At 39.9% G+C, this 22,153-nt stretch overlaps 1 protein-coding gene across 3 annotated transcripts in view; it reads right to left on the bottom strand.

Moving 5' to 3' along the window:
• Positions 1-3,138: 3,138 nt before the first annotated feature.
• The window catches only part of KCNN2 (potassium calcium-activated channel subfamily N member 2), a 158,663-nt gene continuing 139,648 nt past the window's right edge, over positions 3,139-22,153 (bottom strand). For all 3 annotated transcript variants that reach the window (XM_049786877.1, XM_049786878.1, XM_049786879.1), the window contains 3 exons: positions 12,680-12,807; positions 6,099-6,168; positions 3,139-3,744 (listed from right to left, as the gene is read on the bottom strand). In XM_049786877.1, the coding sequence (XP_049642834.1) occupies positions 3,457-3,744; positions 6,099-6,168; positions 12,680-12,807 (486 nt within the window). In that variant the 3' untranslated portion in view covers positions 3,139-3,456. The remainder of the gene's footprint in view (positions 3,745-6,098; positions 6,169-12,679; positions 12,808-22,153) is intronic.

Here is a 22,153-nt window from a genome sequence, read left to right as displayed (position 1 = left end):
TGTTGGCAGGCTATGGGGCAGAAATGGTGGCACGGGCTGCATTCTGGGAACATTGTTGGAGGGAGGTCAACATTGGTGATTGGATTGGTCTTGGGACACTGTATGTCTGAAATCCAACTATGAAAAACTTTGTAAATTACAATTGTTTTAATAAAAAAAATTCTTAAAAAAAGAATTGCAATCTAGCACTTCCTAGGTACTCTCCTTACTCTCCTACCTTGGTGGCCTCTGGGGATAATAAACCTGTAGTAGGAAAATCCTGAGCGAGAGATAGAAAATATTTGTGTCCATTCAGGAGAAGCAAATTCAAACAAACTATTTATTAATATAGAAGTGGGAAAGAGTTTAAAGAAGCTTTAAATCAATATTTTATATTTCTGGGTTCACTAACTCATAATATATTTAGCTGAAGTCCTCATAAGTAGCCTCGACAGAGCTTTTTTCTACTTTTTTGGCCACAGAATCTGAAAAAGAGTTTTTTCTTTGGGGAATCAAGGGCAAGATGACAGTGAGCCAGAGACTCAGTCTTCAGGGGTACCCCACATTTGGGGGGGTTCACAGCTTATACTATTTGAGTTTATTTTTAGCAGGTAGAAGAGTTTATTGGAAAGTACGGGAAAGAGAAGGAATGCCTCATATGGGGAACAGTTTAGCACAGGACTAAATTGTCAGTGTTTTTGGTTTAACCTCATTTTCCTTCAGAGCACATAATCTTTTGATTAGCCTTGTTTTGGGGCCACACCGGGCGATACTCTGGGGTTACTACTGGAGTTACTCAGGAATTATACCTGGTGAGCTCCGGGTGACCATATGGGATGCTAGATATCAAACTTTGGTTGTCTGTGTGCAAGGCAAGCACCCTATCCACTGTGCCCCAGAATCATTTTTTTTTTTTTACAGGAACTCTCTATTTTGTTATAAGTAGGGGAAATGAAGAAAATGCCATAGCAATTCATATTGATGTATAGTGGTTAACCCATCTTGTTCTGGGTAGAAGTCTGCAAGGATGACACACAGACACACACACACACACACACACACACACACACACACACACACACACACACACACACATATATATATATATTACATTATAACATTCTTATAAGAAATGTTGAAAACCAAAATACAAATGAAAGCCATGCTTGTATCCACAAACAGAAGCAGCCTCCTGTGAAAAACTATACCAGGGGAGAAGTATTCATTGGGCAAAGCAATGTGCTGTAATATACATACCATGGTAGTCCATCTCCTGTGTGGCATGTTTTTGAAACAAAGAGGTAGCACACTTTGGTTGACCCCTATGGGTCGTAACATAAAGGAACAGAAAATGTTTGATGGAGTTTTGGGGTCGGGGACAAGAGAGTGCTGTCTTAAAGGACTGTCTTTAATAGAAAGAGAAGAAACCCAAGCTCCCAAGCTCAAGTCCTCTAAATTAAAAGCTATCGTCTCCTCTTAAATGAGAGGAGCGATGCCTTATTCTTAACCTCACTTTTCAGTACAATGAAAGGTGGTGCTCATTGACTAAGAAGAGGATAATGAAACTTCCTTAACTGCTACTCTGCCTCTTAATAACAGCAACAATGAAATACACAAGAATTAATGACACCCATTATGAGTACAAATTAATCTACTCCTAATTTCATATATCCAGTGTTTGCACTGAATTATCTGTAGGTTCTTGTATCTAACTCAGAAAAAATGAAAACATTGACCCTTCATTCAGAACGTGTAAACCCTAATAAGCAATGTCCGAGTTCATGGGCTTCAATACTAGCTCCTATAAGCAGAGATTCAATAGCTTATCTTACTCCTTGTTAGAAACTTTAGCCATAGGGAAGATGTGCAAATGAGTTTAATTTACAGACACTTTGGATAAATGTAATAAAAATAACAATATATATGGTATAAGTATATATAAGTATATATATATCTATATATATAGGAAATAGATGTGAATCAAGCTGAAGTGGAAGGAATATGTTTATAGGTTTGATTTCAGCCTCCTTTATAAGGAATGGTTCTGAAGGCATTTTTGTTTTGTTTTGTTTGGGGGGGCGTACCTGCCAATGCTTAGGGTAGCTGCTATCTCTGCACTCCAAAATCACTCCCTGTCCGTGCATGGGGGGACTATATGGGATGGGAATTGAACCTGGGTTGACCTCATACAAGGCAAATGCCCTGCTTGCTATACTATCACTCCAGTCCTGAAGGCAATTCTTGTTATTTCTTTGTACTTTATGAAAAAACTCTGGTTTGGAGTTAAAGAGGAGAAAAAGTACTTAGTATGTCAGCAACCTGCTATGTGATGAGGGAGATGCCAATAACTGATGGTGTAAAATATATAAAGCAAGTGGGAGGAAGAAGCAGATTTGTTTGAAAATGGAGTAACTTTTTGTTTTAGCCAGTAACTACTGGCAGGATTGAGAGTTGCCTATCAAAGCATTATAATGCTGTGTTGCCAGTCCCATGTTTTAGAGACCATTAATTACCATGGGAGGGATGTCCAGCTATTTCAACACCGAAAGTGCTTCTTCTAGTGCCATTCATTTGGAAATAGAAGTTTTCTCTGAGAGAAGCAGAGTTGATTACCAACTGGAAAATGAGTGATGAGACTCCTGAGTCTCATTAGATCCCATCGACTTCTCTACATCAATTAGATGAGTACAGACTGAGGGGCCACTCCTTGGGCAAATGTTTTTTCTAATACTCTCAGGAGCACTGCAGACATGTCTAGTGAATTGGCATACCAAGGATAACAGCTGATGGGCATGAAAGAGTAATTCAGGAGTGGGACTCTTGAACGTGTTGTCCTCCTTGTTAAACACATATTAGTTTGGCTTAAATACATATATTTACAGGTCTAAATATATATATATATATATATATATATATATGTTTTGCTATAGTGTCATAATTTTCCATGTAAACAAATCAAACTCTTCCCATCAAATATTTCAATAATTAAGCTAGATTTGGTCAAATGATTGTGATTGTGATTTTCAAATGATTGTAATTGTGATTGTGAGGAGACAAAATTTTAGGGATGAATGTATAGATTCCTTTTCTATTTTAGAAACCAGAACCATCAAGAGATTGTCATTTGACCTTGAAAAATGACAAGCCACCAAACGAGTCTGTGCAGAAATTAACTTTTTTTAATTATATATCATATAATGTAGTAGTAAAGTTTGTTTGAAGTGCATGAATAAAAAGTTAGTGAAATTACAGGAGGAACAATCTATATAGCAATAATAGGTGCATTCCCTGTGCATCTGAAAGAAAAAAAAGAGTTTTTCACTCATTTTGGCCTAAAACTTAGTGTTCAGGTTCCCAGAATTCTGACATCAGAACCCGGATAACGCTGATTAGAACCATAGGGGCTTTACAATAAAAGCTAAAATATTGACCATATGATGGCAAAAAAGTCTTAGTTTGTGGTTAACTGATTCTCTTCTAGCTACTCTCTGATGAAGTTGGTGGCGCAGTGGAGGAGGACCGCCGCCTCCGTGAGGAGGACCGGGACCTCTCCGGGCTGTAGGCAACATGCTTGTCATAGTTCTCCATCTGGGCCTCGATGAAATCTCGCTGCTGCTGCCGGATCGTCTGGCCAATGAGGCCGGGGAGGGCATGGATGCTCCCAATCAAAGTTTCTAATTTGGTTTCCAGGGTAACAATCCTCTTCTCAAAGTCTTCACTCCTTTCATTCAAGTCGGAGATCATGTCATACATGATGTTCTGTGTCTGGGGAACAGGATGAGAAAAAAGGGGGAAAGAAGCAAAGAGTGAATTTAGTAAGGCTTTAGTTGGAAACTGACTGTCTTTTTTCCATCTGTGGAGACTGGTCCACTTTTAGGTGATTCCTGCTAACCAGGTACAAATCTATGGGCCAAGTAGATGCATGTCCAATGCCACAATTTAGGAAAGTCGGATCCCAGACATTCATTGGGATCCAATTGGGGAAAATGTTGAACTCATATTGCTGTAGAAAAGTGCAGTGGATTTGGATGGTGTATTAGATTAATATGTTTTCAATGATTTGAATATTTAATATTATGACAAGGTTGACTAAGTAAGCAGATCTAAAGGACAGTAAGTTGTGGATACAGAGTTGGGATGTTAGCAGATATTTTGAAGATAGAATATGGATGAAGATATATGAACAAGTCACTTAGGGACTTAGATGTCATTGCTGCCATCTGCATTAGTTATTAACCACATTCAAGTGTGAGTCACTGGTGATCCACGTCGGCAGTTTGAAATAGATCAAGCCACTATGTTTTAAATGATAGGTTTGCAATCACATCAAATAACATTTTTACAGCGAAACCACCAAGACTCTAAAGCCAGCCTAAGGGGTGGTAAAGTTGTCAATCCATCTTGTTGATGGCTTAATCAGAGCTCAATGGTTTGAAATAGGAAAGAAAATGTCATGGGTGGTCATCATACTTGCCACCAGCTGTCAAGATCAGAGGGGGGTCCTGACTTTGACTTCCAGTTTCTGAAGCAGCCAAGAGACAAGCTGAAGTCAACTTTGAGCCAATCAGCACAAAGCTGGTGAGGCCAGAGGGTAGGAAGAAGTTAAGGAGGCCTTTCCAAATTGCAGCCCTGCCCAAAGCATTCCTCCTTACCTCTCATTTCCCTTGAGTATCTATGCTCTTCCCTAGCCAATGATCTCTTAATGATGATACAACAATGGGTGAAATACTAGAGTTACTCTTCTGCACATAAATATCTAGGCTTTGTTTGGCCACACAGAAAGCATGCACTAAATTTATCTTTACAATGTAGTCTGGAGACCATGTAAATAGTATCCAACCATTCTGAAAATATTGAGCTCTTAAAGGGTCTATGAAGTCAGACAAGTAAAATGGCAGTAAAAGCTCACATCTTGTCTCATAGCTAGAACAGTTATGTAAATATTATATTGATGCACACATATAGTTTTAGTATGTTTTATGTGTATATTTGATGATTATTTTTTCATAAAAATATCCAATTGGGGCTGGAGAGATAGCACAGTGGTAGGGCATTTGCCTTGCATGCAGTCAAACCAGGACCAACTTGGTTTGAATCCCAGCATCCCATATGGTCCTCTGTGCCTGCCAGGAACGGGAACGATTTCTGAGTGCAGGGCCAGGAGCAGCTCCTGAGTGCCACCAGGTATGACCCAAAGCCCCCCTTTCAAATAAATCTAATTTCTTTTGAGCATTTGTCCAGAGTATGAAACATAAGTCATGGATGCTACTTGCTGTGAGGTAAGCCATTGAATATTCATCACCATTACTATACTTATATAGGTGTACACTGTACACTGAAATGGTTAACTGATCTGACCTGTTCACAACCAGGACAGATATACAAGTTTGAAGATTTTTCTAAAACCTTTAGGCAGGACACAAGCCTTATCAAACTAGCAACAGGGTGTTTTGGTTAATGGAGAGAGTTGTTTGTTTCAAAGCAAATATTCCAGGGCCGAACATCTACATAAAGGTTAATTCTATCATCTCCTTTAGAATTAGCTCAGAAAAATGCAATGTTGTGATTGCTGATGGGTCCTATTTTTGAAAGGCTTTGGATTGTTGATATACTTCTCAAAAATGAGATGAGTTTTAACCATTTAGAAAAAGTAGAAATTTGTGTTATTTTTTGGATCATTTTTAAGATGCATTTTTAGATCATTTTAAAGATGCATTTTTTAGGAAATGGGCTTCCAATATATAAAAACTAGTTTTATTGGTAGGTTCTGTTGAGATCTGAGTCTCCTGGATTGACCCCAGGAGAGAGAGTTCTTCTTTGAGCACGATGAAAATGAACCACAAATATGAACCCTAAGATCCATATCTCTCATTTCCTTTCTTTCTTGCTGTACCTCCAAATAATCACAAGTAAGTTAGTGTTTAGGATGGTGGTTGGAGAATGTTGCAGGGTAAGAGTTTCAGCAACATTCTGTGCAGTTAGACCACTGTTGTTATGATTTGACTATAAGTCATGCTAATTTATCGGAACTGTAGGTGGTCTCCTGGCACATTCTTAATTGCTGTGTAGTAGTTCATTCTAGTAGACAAAGTCTAGTGGATCACACAGCTCATGCATACCTTTGCCAGGTCCACCAAGGTATTTGCTTGGTCGTTGAGTTTCCTCTGCTCCATTTTTACACTTCTTAATCTATGAGACAAAACCAGAAGTCAGAAAGGTTCCTTCCTCGCTATTGGCTGCCATCTGCCTTCCAAAGAGCATGCACAAGATTGACAAGAGCAAATAACTGCATGGATAATGCCTTGGCTATTTGGGGGTAAAGTCCAAACTGGTTATGTAATCTGCTACAATGAGAAGCATGCTTCCCCAACACGGCAAAAAAAAAAAAAAAAAAAAAGGGAAAGGAGAGAGTAAGAGGCAAGTGGCCTTATGGACCACCCTTAACCAGTAAAGTTGAATTGAAAACAACTCATATGGTTTGCACCACATGAGAAAAGCCAAAACATTCCTCTCAAGCCCCAGTATCATGACAAATAGACATAGGAAGAAGTAGGCAAAGCAACAGGAATTTCACCAATGTTGGAGCAGAGAGCGCCTTCCTATGCCTACATGACTAGATACAGGCATTAGCCCTGTTTAGTCTGAAATGGATTGAGTTAGGCATTGAAACCTGATGGAACACAGTGATAAGTGAGATTCTTATTAGCAACAATAAAACTTTTATTCAACCAGCAGCAAGGTAACTCAAAACATAATTCTCTTATTCTTCAGTATATTTCACTTAGCTTTCATTGTCAGATTTTCCTTGGAAGAATTTCCCTTCATTTTGATTGAAGATAAAAAGTTGGTGGACAATGAAAGTATCTGGCATAAAGGAATCTCTACTTGTCAAGTTATTTTTCAGATATTTTAAAATATCATCACATAGATTTGACAGTCCAAGATTGCTCTTTATTGTTGTTTTTTTAAACTCTTTGGATTGAAAATTCTTACTGTTTTTAACATATTATTAACTAGGAATATTTTCAGAGGTATTTGTTCAACCTTACGTTCAGAAAAATGAGAAAATCCAAAATATTTCCAACAAAAGTTCATTGCTTTGTAAGCTATCAATTCAACGTTAGCTCTAAAAGAGCAACATCTCTTTCTAGCCTACTTAATAATAAAAAAAGAATCGTAACTAATGCTTGGAGGAGCAGCTATTTTACAGGGAAAACTGTTAACGTGAAGTTCCTTCTCCAGCATTATTTCTCCATTCAATGGAAATCATAACAAAGGAAACAAAATGTGCAGGGCAAGATTTTACTGCCAGGAAAATTTTAGTAACAAGTATTCCCCCTGTTTGGTATTTTCGTTCTGAAATTAGACTGTGAAATCTGGCATCACGTCTGCTCTCCAGTTGGAAGAGATGGAGGGTCCTTCTTGCCCACGCTGCAGTAACTAATACCTGCCCACAGTGTGATCTTCAGTCAGTCCAATTGTGCTAGGCTACAATTGCTCTTGGGGACTCCAGATTTATCTACTAAAAGGTTTGGGAGTTAACTGGCTCCTGTAGAGGTCAAATATGTCCTAGTCTGAAAAATGTTTTAAGACATATAGTTTTCAGACTACAATATATTTCATTTGTAGAGGGTCTGTGTAAGTTAAGGTGAATGTATGATTAGCTTTAAGCCTCTGAGGGTTAAGATACTTGAGGTTTGCCTTTTAAAACTGAGCAAAACCTTACATCAACTGTGAGCTCTATTCTGATGAAGGGTCCTACACTGTACGAGAGTAATTTTGGATTCTAAACTTGCAGATCTTCAGTTTTCTCATTTATAAACTAAAATGTTCCATAGTAAGAAAATGTGTTTGTGTGTGCATGTGTGTAGGTAGTGGACATTTTGGGGTTATACTTTGGCAGTGTGCACACCCAGTAGTGCTTGGTAGACCATATGGGATGCCAGGAATTGAACTTGGGTAGGCTGCATGCAAGGCATAGCTATACCCTTTGTCCTGTATCTCTAGTATTCCTGAAGTGCTACGTTGCCATCAACAGAGGCACTCAAGAGTTGGGCTTCATGCCCCTTTTCATCTGAGAAATACAACATAGGTGAACATTGCCAGAAAAGAAATGCTTGGGATTCATTTTGGGGGTGGATTTTTCTATTTTTGGTAGTGGTTAACTCAGAAATCATCATTGTCAAGTTTCTTATGACTTTCACATTTTAGTCATGTGACTTCATGTTGTTAAGCGACTAACCCCATTGCCAGTTTTTAGAAGTGGGGATGATAATGAAGCAATAACTCAACAAGTAATTTGACAAAACTCCCCCAAAATGGCGTGACATTTCCTCCCTTTAACTTGCTTCAAATTCTTATAATTATAGCTCTGGATATGTTTCTGTCCCCACACCTGGTTGTCTCTCCTTTCTGAAGAGAGGGAGCCAGGATCTGAGCAATGAGCTCTCTGTAGGCGAGAGGCTATTGATGTATATGCTATGGTTAGAAATGTGGGTGGACATCAATTTTCCCAAGGTGGTTAGGAACCATGTATGTTACTCTTCCTATTGATAGGTAATGCCAGGTTTCTTTTCCAATTGTATTAGCACATGACAGAGTGAAGACTGGGGATACCTGAGTGCTATATAAAATATATAGAAAAATATAAAAGTTATAAAACATAAACTATTTATATAAATACAAATATAAAATATAGAAAAATATATTTTTTCAGTTGGGGGGGCCACATATGCAATGCTGAGAAGTTCCCTGATGATGCTCAGGGAACCATATGGAATTCCTGGGATCAAACTGTGTCCAATGCAAGTGGTCTTCCTACTCTACATTTGCTCTGGCTCCTATTGAGAAAAATCTTAAGTCTAATGGTAAGGCCAAGAGGCAAGTGATTGATCTTCTAAGCAATAGGCCCCTTCCTTAGAGCCAACTTCTGGATGGCATTATAGTGGCTGACAGTAGAATTTTGCCCGTTTGATTTTTCTATTGATCCTCAAAGCTGGTACTGAGTATCTCTATTTGATTGGAATGAAAGCCCTTGGAACTCCAGTCATCTTGCCTTATTGCTTTGGGGACTGGAGGAAGGGGTTCAACACAAAGTGCCTGCTGCAGCTGCCAGAATAAAAGGTCACATGCAGATGTGTATTTGCTTCACCCCACTCCCCCCACCCCCTGAAAAAAAAAAAAAAGAAGAATAAGAAACATATGTTGATTTCTTCCTGGTGAACTTCACTTATCACAGGAAAATATCATGAATTTTGGATCACATTTCCATAGCAGCAATCAGACTACTAAAATTCACAAATCAAGGATCCGCTTGGGTGCATGCAGCCGGCAGAGAGATCCGCAAATGTTGAACGGAGCGGCTCACACAACTTACTTCCGAGCTCTAGTTTCATTTTGTTGAAATAAAAAGACAAAACAAAAGAAAAGAAACTGTAAAATATTCTGGAACAAAATAGTACAGAGTGGGGATTGGGGGAGCGGTGCACAGGGGGCTCGATTCATCAGCTGGAAGCGCTTGGAAAAGATTCTGTAGGATTTTGGCAGGTTGTCAGAGAATCTGCCATTCAATTAATTAGGACCTTATCCCTCCTGTACTTCCTCCATGACTTAAATTCTGAAGGAAGAACATTACTAATGCCATCTTGGCCTCTTGGATCCATGATGTTTCATGTCAATAAAGGGACATAATGGGCTTTGGAAACATTGTGCTCAAGAATGGAATTCAAGTTTTGGGATGTGTGTGTGTGTCTTTTGGGAGGCAAGGGATCTTGCTATGTATGGCTTTCTGAAAGCTAGGCCATGGAGCATTCTGTGTTTCTACAGGTTTGTTATCTGTATTTCTCAACCTGAAGATAAATGCCTGTGAATGGATACATCGTCAACTTTGAGGGAGCAAAGGTTGCTAGCAGAGAAGGGGTGAAAGGTCAAAGAAATAAAATATGTCCTGGTACTTTAGACAAGTTATGGGACAAAGAAGTACTCAGTTGGGGAAGTTCTGTCTCCACCAGAGCCAAGAATGGTCTCTGTGTGGGAAAGAGTTATGGAACCTCACAAAGAGGAAGAGTTAAGAGAGCAAGAGTGTCTGGTCAAAGGGGGAGAGAGAGAGTGCAAGGGCAAAGGGCTCTCAGGAGAAATCAAAGATGAGGAGAGGCCAGGAGAGCTCAAGCAAATGAAGTTGCACACTTTTCCTCTACTAGTAAGCTTTGATTTTGCCCAGTGCTGGCCGCTGAGGCTGACCACAGGGCCAAGAAAGTGGGTGGTGCAGGCCTAAACCTTGGGAATCGAGCCCCTGTGTGCTTGCCTTTGTGGCTTTGCTGCCTCAGAGGAAAAGATAATCACACACAAACAGAGCAGTCTCACCCCCCAACCCAGCCCGCAGAAATCTCAGAGCCCTCCCACCTCAAAGGAAAACCAGAACCTCACATAAGACTGACTTAGGAAGTTTTGAATGTTGTTGAGGTGCGTGAAGCAGCCTGACTAGGACACATTACTATGGGAGGAAGAGTGAGGAATGTTGAAAAGAAGCAGGAAAGTCACAGTCATTACTCTGTCTCCGAGCAGCATGCTGAGGAATGGGGTCACATACACCCCCAAAACCAGCTGAGGAAGGTCAACTGGATTGGTAGCAGCACTATGGCAACTGCTGAGAGACAGTGTCTTAGTTTCACTCCTTCTTATTCAAGGATGATTTTTTTCTAACATTTGAGCAGAACCGGCTAGTGTGTAGCCAAGTTAAGAGACTATTGTCGGGGACACATAAATGCACTTCCCAAGTTTCTGAGTCTAAAATGTATTCTGAACTTAAGCTTTCTGAAGAGACAGAAAAATAGAAAAATATCACCACTCACACACAGCTACAGAAATCGGTTACAAAAGCTGTCAAAGATGTCTTTGTTACTTCTCTTGTTACATGAAAAAATTGAGATAAATCACATTGAAGTATACATTTAACAGGTCACACCAACAGAAAGGAAAATACTCCAGACTTGAGGGAAATAGGGGTCTCTCATTGGGTCATCCCTGTGCTGTCTTTTATTTCATTTTTATTTATTTATTCTTTTTGAGGTGGCAATGATAGGGTTTACTTCTGGCTCTACACTTAGAGATCACTCCTAGCTATGCTCAGGGCACTCTGTGGGGCCAGGGAGCTGGGATTGGTCAAATGCAAGGCAAGTGCCTTACCCCCTGTATTGTCTCTCTGGCCCTATGATACAAATGAGCATAGAACTGCTTAAAGTACAACGAATAATTTCTCCACAGACTAAACTGTAGATCTCTTATATTCATGTTGTGGTGACTGTTGTATGATTTAGGGAGTATATAGGGAAGAGTACTGAAGAGCTGGGTGGAAGGCTACACTCCTATTGATGTCCTACCTTTTTCTGTTGTGCATCTAGGCAGGGGCCAGCAGGTCACAGAGCTCAAGGAAAAATGTTGGCAGCAAGGGAGAGAGGATGTGGGGACTTCGAGGAGGGCAGCAACCTTGCTTCTGATTGGCACCTGTTTTGACTTTCAGACTCCTGGGGTGTTTCATTTACTTAGGCAGCTCCCAACCCCCACAGAACTCTATCAAATGGCCCATGCTCTCAGTGCCACTGAGACTGTTATGGATTTTGCCTTTCCGGGCTATACCCAAAAGCTCTGATGCTCAAGGGACCTTGGGCAGTGCTGGAAACCGAACTGTGTCAGCCATGTATAAGGTAGACACCTTCACCCCTGGTACTAGCTTGGCTCCTACTTAGAAATGGTAGTTGGTGGACAGGTGAAAGTGGTAATTGTCAAGGATAACATATTACAGATGTGTAATTGTAACTATTCAAAATAAAAACTCCAATCAGAGCTTCTTCCTCAGTGGCTCGGAGGAAAACTAAGAGAGACCCAGCATTTACCCATTCCAGTACCACCCTAGGGGACGCATGAGGACAGCCCTATCCTGACCCATAAACAAAACCAAGTCTGTGTTTTCATCTAGGGGAAGGCAGCTCAGGGAGGAGCAAAACGACAGGACAGTATGGGAATTTACTTACCTATGAGCAGGAATGCAGAGCCTGAAGAAAAAGGCCTGCTGCTTTCAAACTGAGCACTGAATTTTACTAGTGAAAGCCACACTTGCAAAGTCTGTGATAGCCATATGGCATCACAATTAAACGAACACACTGAGGAGAATGGTTGTCTAAAGAGTGAGGTGGGCAAGGTCTATAGAAACTATAAAATCATAACGGATACATGGCAGATAGAACATCCCTCCAAATCTCAGTAACAAAATGAACCAAAGCAAAAAAACATTTAAATCGACTTCTAGCTCCTCTTACAGATGCTAATCTGTTCAGTTCCAGATGATAAAAGACGGCATTTCTAAGAAGCTTTTACAGTAGATACACACAGACATCTCGGTACCAACTAAGTTCAGAAATACATTTTTTAACTGAAATGATGGAGAGGACATTTTAACTGATAGAGTAAAGAAGTATTCTCCCCCCCCCCACACACACACACCATGAATGGTATTTAATTCACAAAAAATTTGACAATATTTCTCAGGATTTCCCTTAAATTTGCCAAGTAATACCTCCTGAGAACAAAGGTGGTGAGGTTGGTTTTATTTTTTCCTCCCTTGTGAAAGAACAGTAACCCAGCCTGAGAATTAAAACTAAATATATCAAAGCAATACAAAGATAAAAACAAGATGAGTACTTACTGATGAATAGCTTGCAAGAATTTTCGTTGGTGTTTTCTGACTTTTGCGTGATCTATCTTTTTTACTAGCTTGGTATTTTTGTAAATTAGCCATGTTTCCCTGAGTACATTGGCAGCTGCATTTTTCACCTGTTAAGAAAACAAACAAACAAACAAACAAACAAACAAAACAGTTGATAAATTCCAGAACAGAATCCTTTGTAACTTGGCCAGGATACTTATTCTTTTTTATTTTTAAAATATTTTTATTTTTAAAATTGTATTTAAAAGTGCATTTTTTGGGGTTTTAATTGACTGATATTCTGTGGTTTACCAGTTTATTCAGAATTGGTTCTTGGGGCCAGAGAGAGAGCACAGCAGCATTTGCCTTGCAAGCAGCAGACCCAGGACCTAATGTGGTTGGTTTGAATCCCAGCGTCCCATATGGTCCCCCATGCCTGCCAGGAGCTATTTCTGAGCAGATAGCCAGGAGTAACCCCTGAGCACTGCCAGGTGTGGCCCAAAAACAAAACAAACAAACAAACAAACAAACAAAAGAATTGGTTCTCAATGGGGGAATATGGATGGGAGGGAAACTGGGTACATTGGTAGTGGGAAATGTGCACTGGTAAAGGGTAGTGTACATTCTATGACTAAAACTCAACCTTGAAGAATTTTGTAACAACAATGATATTAGGATCATCTCTAGGATCAAGGAGAGACCTTGAGTGTTAATGTGTAACTATTTCTCAAAAATACATTTTTTTTTTGTTTTTAAAGTTATCTTGGCCCCTTTAAGGAGCAACAGATAAAACTAAGCAGTGAGGATGTGACTCATCTCTTTCCAGGATAAAAGGGCAGGAAAATGGCAGGAGACCAGAGTTTCAGCTTGTTATTTACGGGTTAGCCCAGTTGTCAGGGGTGTCTCCTGGCAATGCATCCTTGTACCCCTGAGTGGGTGCGGGGACCCAGCCCATGAGCTCATGACTTAGCTGATCCAGATCAAGTGTATTTCAAATGGACAAGCCAACCTGAAGAAGGAAGGGTGAATTTGTCCAGTGCTGCTGCTACAATTAATAGATGATACAGGGACATCATGAGCAACAGTCCATCCCTTGCTTTTTTATTTATTTTTTTTAATGATTTTTGATATGTCATTGTTTATATTAGATGGTAAAAGATACAGCTAAGTTTTATGCTGTTTTCAATCATAAAGAAGAATTTAAATGCAGGCTCAAATAACAGTGTAGCTGTCAGTTTAATATTTTCTTTTTATTTCAATAATTTTGGTACTATAAACATGAGATAAATGATTAAAGAAAAACTGAATTAAAGCAAAACAGATCATGGCTTCATTTCCTGTTTTTATTGCTCACTAAAACTTTGATAAGTGTGGTGAATGAAATGTACTCCATAATTACTCTGTGCCAGAAATTCCTTTGGACACCATCTACATTAATTGTAACGCTATTTTAAGATGAAATTTGTGTGCCAGGTATCTAATAGGAGCTCCTTAGATTAATAATCGTATTTCTCTATGGAATTCTTCTGTTCTTTGGCTTATCAGCAAGAAGGTACCTACCAAAAGAGCTAACATTTATTGAATTCTTACTATGTACCAGGAACCATGCCAGAGTCCTTGGAAGTATCATTTTATTGCAATGTTTTAAGTATTCTGTGAGCTAGGTTGTGGTTATGATCTCCATTTTATATGCACAATACCATAAGCTTAGCTATATGTTTTCTGCATGCTTTTCTTTTTCTTTTTTTTTTTACTTAAAAATTTTTTTCTCTTTATTTGAATATCTTGATTACATAAATGATTGTGATAAGGTTTCAGTCATATAAAGATCACCCCTCTTCACCAGTGCAACATTCCCGCCACCAAAGTCCCAAATCTCCCTCCATCCCACCCCACCCCCGCCTGTACTCCAGACAGGCTTTCCAGTTCCCTCATTCATTCACTTGATTATGGTAGTTCTCAGTGTAGTTATTTCTATAACTGTGCTCACCACTCTTGTGGTGAGCTTCATGGAGTGAGCTGGTGTTCCAGCTCTCCTCTAATTGTCTCTGAGGATTGTTACAAAAATGACTTTTATTTTTCTTAAAACCCATAGATGAGTGAGACTATTCTGCGTCTCTCTCTCTCCCTCTGACTTATTTCACTGAGCATGATAGATGCCATGTACATCCATGTATAGGAAAATTTCATGACTTCATCTCTCCTGACGGCTGCATAATATTCCATTGTGTATATGTACCACAGTTTCTTTAGCCATTCGTCTGTTGAAGGGCATCTTGGTTGTTTCCAGAGCCTGGCTATTGTGAATAGTGCTGCAATAAATATAGGTGTGAGGAAGGGGTTTTTGTATTGTATTCTTGTGCTCCTAGGGTATATCCCTAGGAGTGGAATAGCTGGGTCGAATGGGAGCTCAATTTCCAGTTTTTGAAGAAACCTCCATATCGCTTTCCATAGAGGCTGTACTAGACGGCATTCCCATCAGCAGTGGATAAGAGTTCCTTTCTCTCCACATCCCCGCCAGCACTGATTGTTCTCATTCTTTGTGATGTGCGCCAATCTCTGTGGTGTGAGGTGGTATCTCATCGTTGTTTTGATTTGCATCTCTCTGATGATTAGTGACGAGGAGCATTTTTTCATGTGTCTTTTGGCCATTTGTATTTCTTTTTTATCAAAGTGTCTGTTCATTTCTTCTCCCCATTTTTTGATGGGATTAGATGTTTTTTTTTTGTAAAGTTCTGTCAGTGCCCTGTATATTTTGGATATTAGCCCCTTATCTGAAGGATGTTGGGTGAATAGTTTCTCCCACTCAGTGGGTGACTCTTTTATCCTGGGCACTATTTCTTTTGAGGTGCAGAAGCTTTTCAGTTTAATGTATTCCCATCTGTTAATCTCTGCTTCCACTTGTTTGGAAAGTGCAGTTTCCTCCTTGAAGATACCTTTAGTCTCAATGTCATGGAGTGTTTTACCGACATGTTGTTCTATATACCTTATGGTATCTGGTCTGATATCAAGGTCTTTAATCCATTTGGATTTTACCTTCGTACATGATGTTAACTGGGGGTCTATGTTCGCTTTTTTGCAAGTCACTAACCAGTTCTGCCAGCACCACTTGTTGAAGAGATTTTCTCTGCTCCACTTAGGATTTCTTGCTCCTTTGTCAAAAATTAGGTAATTGTATGCCTGGGGAATGTTCTCTGAGAACTCAAGCCTATTCCACTGATCTGAGGGTCTGTCTTTACTCCAATACCATGCTGTTTTAATAACTATTGCTTTGTAGTACAGTTTAAAGTTGGGGAAAGTAATGCCTCCCATTTTCCTTTTCCCTAGGAGTGCTTTAGCTATTCGAGGATGTTTATTGCTCCAGATGAACTTGATAAGTGTTTGATCCACTTCTTTGAAGAATGTCATGGGTATTTTTAAGGGGATCGCATTAAATCTGTATAATGCTTTGGGGAGTATTGCCATTTTAATGATGTTAATCCTGCCAAGCCATGAGCAGGGTAAGTGTTTCCATTTCCGTGTGTCCTCTCTTATTTCTTGGAGCAGGGCTTTATAGTTTTCTTTGTATAGGTCCTTCACATCTTTGGTCAAGTTGACTCCAAGATATTTGAGTTTGTGTGGCACTATTGTGAATGGGATTGCTTTCCTGACTTCCATCTCTTCCCTATTATTATTGGTGTATAAAAAGGCCATTGATTTCTGTAGGTTGATTTTGTAGCCTGCCACCTTGCTATATGAATCTATTATTTCTAGAAGCTTTTTGGTAGAGTCTTTAGGGTTTTCTAAGTAGAGTATCATGTCATCTGCAAACAATGAGAGTTTGACTTCTTCCTTTCCTATCTGAATTCCCTTGATATCTTTTTCTTGCCTGATCGCTATAGCAAGGACTTCCAGTACTATATTGAAGAGAAGTGGTGAGAGAGGACAGCCTTGTCTTGTACCCGAATTTAGAGGAAAGGCTTTTAGTTTTTCTCCATTGAGGATAATATTTGCCATTGGCTTGTGGTAGATGGCTTCAACTAGATTGAGAAAGGTTCCTTCCATTCCCATCTTGCTGAGAGTTTTGATCAAGAATGGGTGTTGGACCTTATCAAATGCTTTCTCTGCATCTATTGATATGATCATGTGATTTTTATTTTTCTTGTTGTTGATGTTGTGTATGATGTTAATAGATTTACGGATGTTAAACCATCCTTGCATTCCTGGGATGAAGCCTACTTGGTCGTAGTGTATGATCTTCTTGATGATGCATTGGATCCTATTTGCCAGGATTTTGTTGAAGATCTTTGCATCAGCATTCATCAGGGATATTGGTCTGTAATTTTCTTTTTTGGCAGCGTCTCTGTCTAGTTTTGGTATCAAGGTAATGTTGGCTTCATAGAAGCTGTTTGGGAGAGCTCCCTTTTTTTCAATTTCATGGAAGAGTCTGGCTAGGATTGGTAGTAGCTCCTCTTGAAAGATTTGAAAAAATTCATTAGGAAAACCATCTGGGCCTGGGCTTTTCTTTTTGGGCAGATGTTTGATTACAGTTTCAATTTCCTCAGTAGTGATGGGGGTGTTTAGATATGCTACATCCTCCTTACTTAAATGTGGAAGGTTATAAGTGTCCAAGAATTTTTCCATTTCTTCTAGGTTCTCATGTTTTGTAGCATAAAGTTTCTCAAAGTAGCCTCTGATTATCCTTTGGATCTCTGCAATTTCTGTTGTGATCTCCCCCTTTTCATTTCTAATACAGGTTATCAGATTTCTCTCTCTCTCTTTCTTTGTGAGTTTTGCCAATGGTCTATCAATCTTGTTTATTTTTTTCAAAGAACCAGCTTCTGCTTTCGTTGATCTTTCGGATTGCTTTTTGGTTTTCCACTTCATTGAGTTCCGCTTTCAGCTTTATTATTTCCTTCTGTCTCCCTATTTTTGGTTCATTCTGTTGGTCATTTTCTAATTGTTTAAGCTGCGCCATTAAGTTATTCAGGTATGCTCCTTCTTCCTTCCTGATGTGTGCTTGTAGAGCTATAAATTTTCCTCTCAGGACTGCTTTTGCTGTGTCCCATAAATTCTGGCAGTTTGTGTCTTCATTATCATTTGTTTCCAGGAAAGTTTTGATTTCCTTTTTTATTTCATCTCGGACCCACTGGTTGTTCAGTAGCAGGGTGTTTAATTTCCAATTATTAAAGTTTTTCTTCTGTGTGGCTTTGTAGTTCACATCTAATTTCAGAGCCTTGTGGTCAGCAAAGGTAGCCTGCAAGATTTCTATCCTCTTGATTTTATGGAGGTATGTTTTATGTGTCAGCATGTAGTCTATTCTGGAGAATGACCCATGTACATTGGAAAAGAATGTGTATCCAGGTTTTTTGGGATGGAGTGTCCTGTATATATCTACTAGTCCTCTTTCTTCCATAACACTTTTCAGGGCTAGTATGTTTTTGTTGGGTTTCAGTCTGGTTGACCTATCAAGTGTTGATAGGGCTGTGTTGAAGTCTCCCACAATGATTGTGTTATTATTGATTTCTTCTTTCAGATTTGTCAGTAATTGTATTAGATAATTTGCTGGTCTCTCATTGGGTGCATATATGTTTAATAGTCTGATTTCTTCCTGTTGCACATATCCCTTGATTAGTACATAGTGTCCATCTTTGTCCCTTACCACTTTTCTGAGTATAAAGTTGGTGTCATCTGATATTAATATGGCCACCCCAGCTTTTTTCAGGGTGTTGTTTGCTTGGATAATTTTCTTCCAACCTTTGATTTTGAGTCTATGTTTGTTCTGAATATTCAGATGTGTTTCTTGTAGGCAGCAAAAGGTTGGATTCATCTTTTTGACCCATTTTGCCACTCTGTGTCTTTTAATTGGTGAATTTAGTCCATTGACATTGAGGGAGATGATTGTCATAGGATTTAATGTCATCTTTGTAGATAAGTTTGCTGTGTTTGTTGGTCTCTCTTGTCTTAGAGTAGACCTGTCAGTTTTTCCTTTAAGGCTGGTTTATCATCTGTGAAGTTTCTGAGCTGTTGTTTATCCGTGAAGCTGTGTATTCTTCCTCCAAACCTGAATGTGAGTCGGGCTGGGTGCAGTATTCTTGGGGAGGCATTCATTTCATTCAATCTTGTCACAATATCCAACCACTGTCTTCTGGCCTTGAGAGTTTCTTGTGCCATGTCTGCTGTAAGTCTTAGGGATGCTCCTTTGAATGTAATTTCCCTTTTTGATCTTGCTGCTTTCAGTATTCTATCCCTATCTATGGGATTTGTCATTGTAACGAGGATGTGTCTTGGGGTGTTTTTCTTTGGGTCTCTTTTAGCTGGTATTCTTCGGGCATGCAGTATTTGATTGCATGTAGGCTTTAATTCTGGGAGTATCTCTTTGATGATGTCTTTGACAGTTGATTCTTCTTGGAGATCTCCTTCCTGGGTTTCTGGGACTCCAATGATTCTTATGTTGTTTCTGTTGAGTTTATCAAAGACTTCTATTTTCATCTCTTCGCATGCCTTGAGTACATTTTCCATTGCCTGTTTGTTTGTCTTAATGTTCTTTTCCAATTTCTTCTGTTGTGTTGAGCTTTTCTGCATCTCATCTTCCAGTACTCCGATTCTCTCCTCAGCTGCTGATACCCTGTTGGCGAGGCTATCCATTGTGGTTTTCAGTTGAGCAACCGTATTTTTCAGATCTGTTATTTCAGTTTGGAGTTTTCTGATTTCTGTTTTTGTGTTCTCTTCAGATCGATCTATGCTCTTTTTGAGGTCTACAAACATATTCCATATTTCTACTCTAAACTCCTTATCTGAAAGGTTAATCAGGTGGTTGTAATTTATTAGATCAACCGAGCTTTCGTCTTCATTCTCTATGGATGGTGTTTGCCTGCGAGTTTTCCCCATTGTCACGCTTGTAGTGTGGTTTTTCCTGCGTGTTGTGGTGGGGTTCATTGATTAGGAAGAGTTCGCGGCTGCAAAGGGAAGCGAAGCGGCTGAGCACTTCTGCTGCCTCTAGTTGCAAGTCCTCAGAGTGAACAAAGGCAGGGCAGGGCAGAGCGATCCCGCAGCCCCAGAATGCAGCTGCTCACCAGCTTCAAAATGCAGTTTTTTAGTGGTGCACTCTCTAGGCCCCTGAGGATACCTTCGGAAGTTCAGAAGCACAGTTTCAGGCAGACAGAGATAGGAGTTTTCCCCGAAGTCCTCAGAGTGAACAAAGGCAGGGCAGGGCAGAGCGATCCCGCGGCCCCAGAATGCAGGCACTCACCAGCTTCAAAATGCAGTTTTCTGGGGGGTGCGCTCCCTAGGCCCCTGAGGAAACCTTCGGAAGTTCAGAAGCACAGTTTCAGGCAGACAGAGATAGGAGTTTTCCCCGAAGTCCTCAGAGTGAACAAAGGCAGGGCAGGGCAGAGCGATCCCGCGGCCCCAGAATGCAGGCACTCACCAGCTTCAAAATTCATCCCTTGCTTTTTTAATCGATAATTTGTAAAAAGTCCTGGATGCAGTTAGGAAGAAACAGCTTTTTTTTTTTTTTTTTTTTTTTAAATTGGGCAGGGGGTGCATTCTTTCTTGCTCATATTGCTGGTACAATAAGATTCTTTGGGCTTGTGATTTGTGATTTATCCTAAAGTGATTGGGGAACCATCTGATATTGGGGATGGGACCCAATTTCTTGGCTTTGGACAAGTCAGGCAGAGGATATGTGCTAACTGTGAAGGACTTTAGCTCATAATTTTTGAATCACCAATGCTTTTTCAACTCTTTGATTGATCATTAAGTCACACACATATACACAATCCCTGTGCTGTGTGTATGTGTGTATTAGGAGCCTCACCAGGCCTGGGATGGAAATCAGGGCCTCAGTGCTCTGTCACTTGATCCATGTCCCCAGTCCTGTACTTCTATTTATTTTTTCCTTATTTTTGGGAGGTGGGGATTTTGGGCCACAAACGACATTGCTTAGTGGTTCCTCCTTGCTCTATGTTCAGAAATCATTCCTGGCAGGTTTGGGGGACCATATGGAATGCTGGGATTCGAACCACCATCCTTCTGCATGCAAGGCAAATGTCCTATGTCCACGCTATCTCTACAGCCCCTTATTTTTCCATTTCAACAACAAAAGCTTTTTATTCATTTATTTTTGGTTTTTGGGCCATATCTGGCAGCACTCAGGGGTTGCTCCTGATTCTGTTCCCAGAAATCACTCCTGGCAGGTCTGGGGGACCACATAGGATGCTGGGAATAGATCTCAGGGTCCATCCCAGGTCCATATGCAAGGCAAATGTTCTACCACTATATTATTGCTCTGGCTCCACAACAAAAGGTTTGGGAGGGAGGTCAACTGTTTTCCAGGGTACCAATAAGTCCTCCTTTTGAGTATAATAATTCAGAATGAACTTTCTCTGGACAATCCTTTGATGCTGCATGGAGGAAACCGACACAAAAGAAAAACAACTGCCTGAGCAAGGGGCTGGGCTCCACCTTCCTCCCTGGACATGTTCAACGGGCACAAAGCCTTTGTCTCTGGTGATCAGATGAGCCCATCACTGCTTATTCCTCTAGGATGCCTGGGACAAAGACATATGAGGATGTTCAACTACACTGGGCTACCAATTCCCCTCCAGACCAAGTATCAGAGTAAAGGGTGTGGTGAGACACATTGAATTCAGCGCCCTGTTCTCTGGTCTGTAGTCAAGGGCTGTGCCAACTCCACAGTAAATAAATCCTCACTTGGTCCTGTGCATTTGCTCCCAGATGTTAAGGACACAAAGTTACATAACAGTATAATAGCATTCTTATTATGGATCATATTGAGAATTCTTCACAGGATTGGAAACACCCACAGTGGACATTAATATGTATAGTTATCCTTGGTGGTCCATCTAGCTACCTAAAAAAATCTGTATCTGAAGTTTCAGAATTTATAGCTCCCAAATTTTTGAAGTGAAAAGTTTTCAGAGGGCCAAACTCAGAGACATCCTCTTGATTCAGATTTGAATGATCAGTAATAGCTCCCAAAGACAAACAATTGAATGTCTTGTCTAGAAAGGTGGACATCTGTTAAGTAGCTTGTTCTGTCTGATGAGAGGTGAATGCTAGTGTCCACTGTAATGACTTATGTGATTAGAAGGTGAAGGGGTAGTGAAAGGCATCCCTATATTCTTGGACAACTATGTTCCAGGTCTCAATTTTAGGGCACAAGGATGCAGTGCTCTTTGGGGGAACCATATGCTATTGGGGAATAAACTGGGGTTGGCTACATGCAAGGCTAGATTCTCTCTCTTTCTCACCTTGTAATGACTTTTGAAACTATTATGTAGTCATATGCACCATTTGAATTGTGCAGGGCCTTATTTAACATTTGCAATTAAACAGAACAATCTCCCTTAATGCTAGTGCATTCTTTTCCAAATATAGTACTTTATGTAGTTAATGCAATAATTAAAAACAACAAGAACAACAACAACAAACCAACCAAGACATTTGTAGAAGGGTCATCTGAAAAATCAG

Source organism: Suncus etruscus, chromosome 14 (assembly GCF_024139225.1).
Source record: "Suncus etruscus isolate mSunEtr1 chromosome 14, mSunEtr1.pri.cur, whole genome shotgun sequence".
Classification (NCBI taxonomy): Eukaryota; Metazoa; Chordata; class Mammalia; order Eulipotyphla; family Soricidae; genus Suncus; species Suncus etruscus.
The sequence above is the reverse complement of the archived record's forward strand: the minus strand, read 5'-3'. Positions and strand labels throughout refer to the sequence as shown.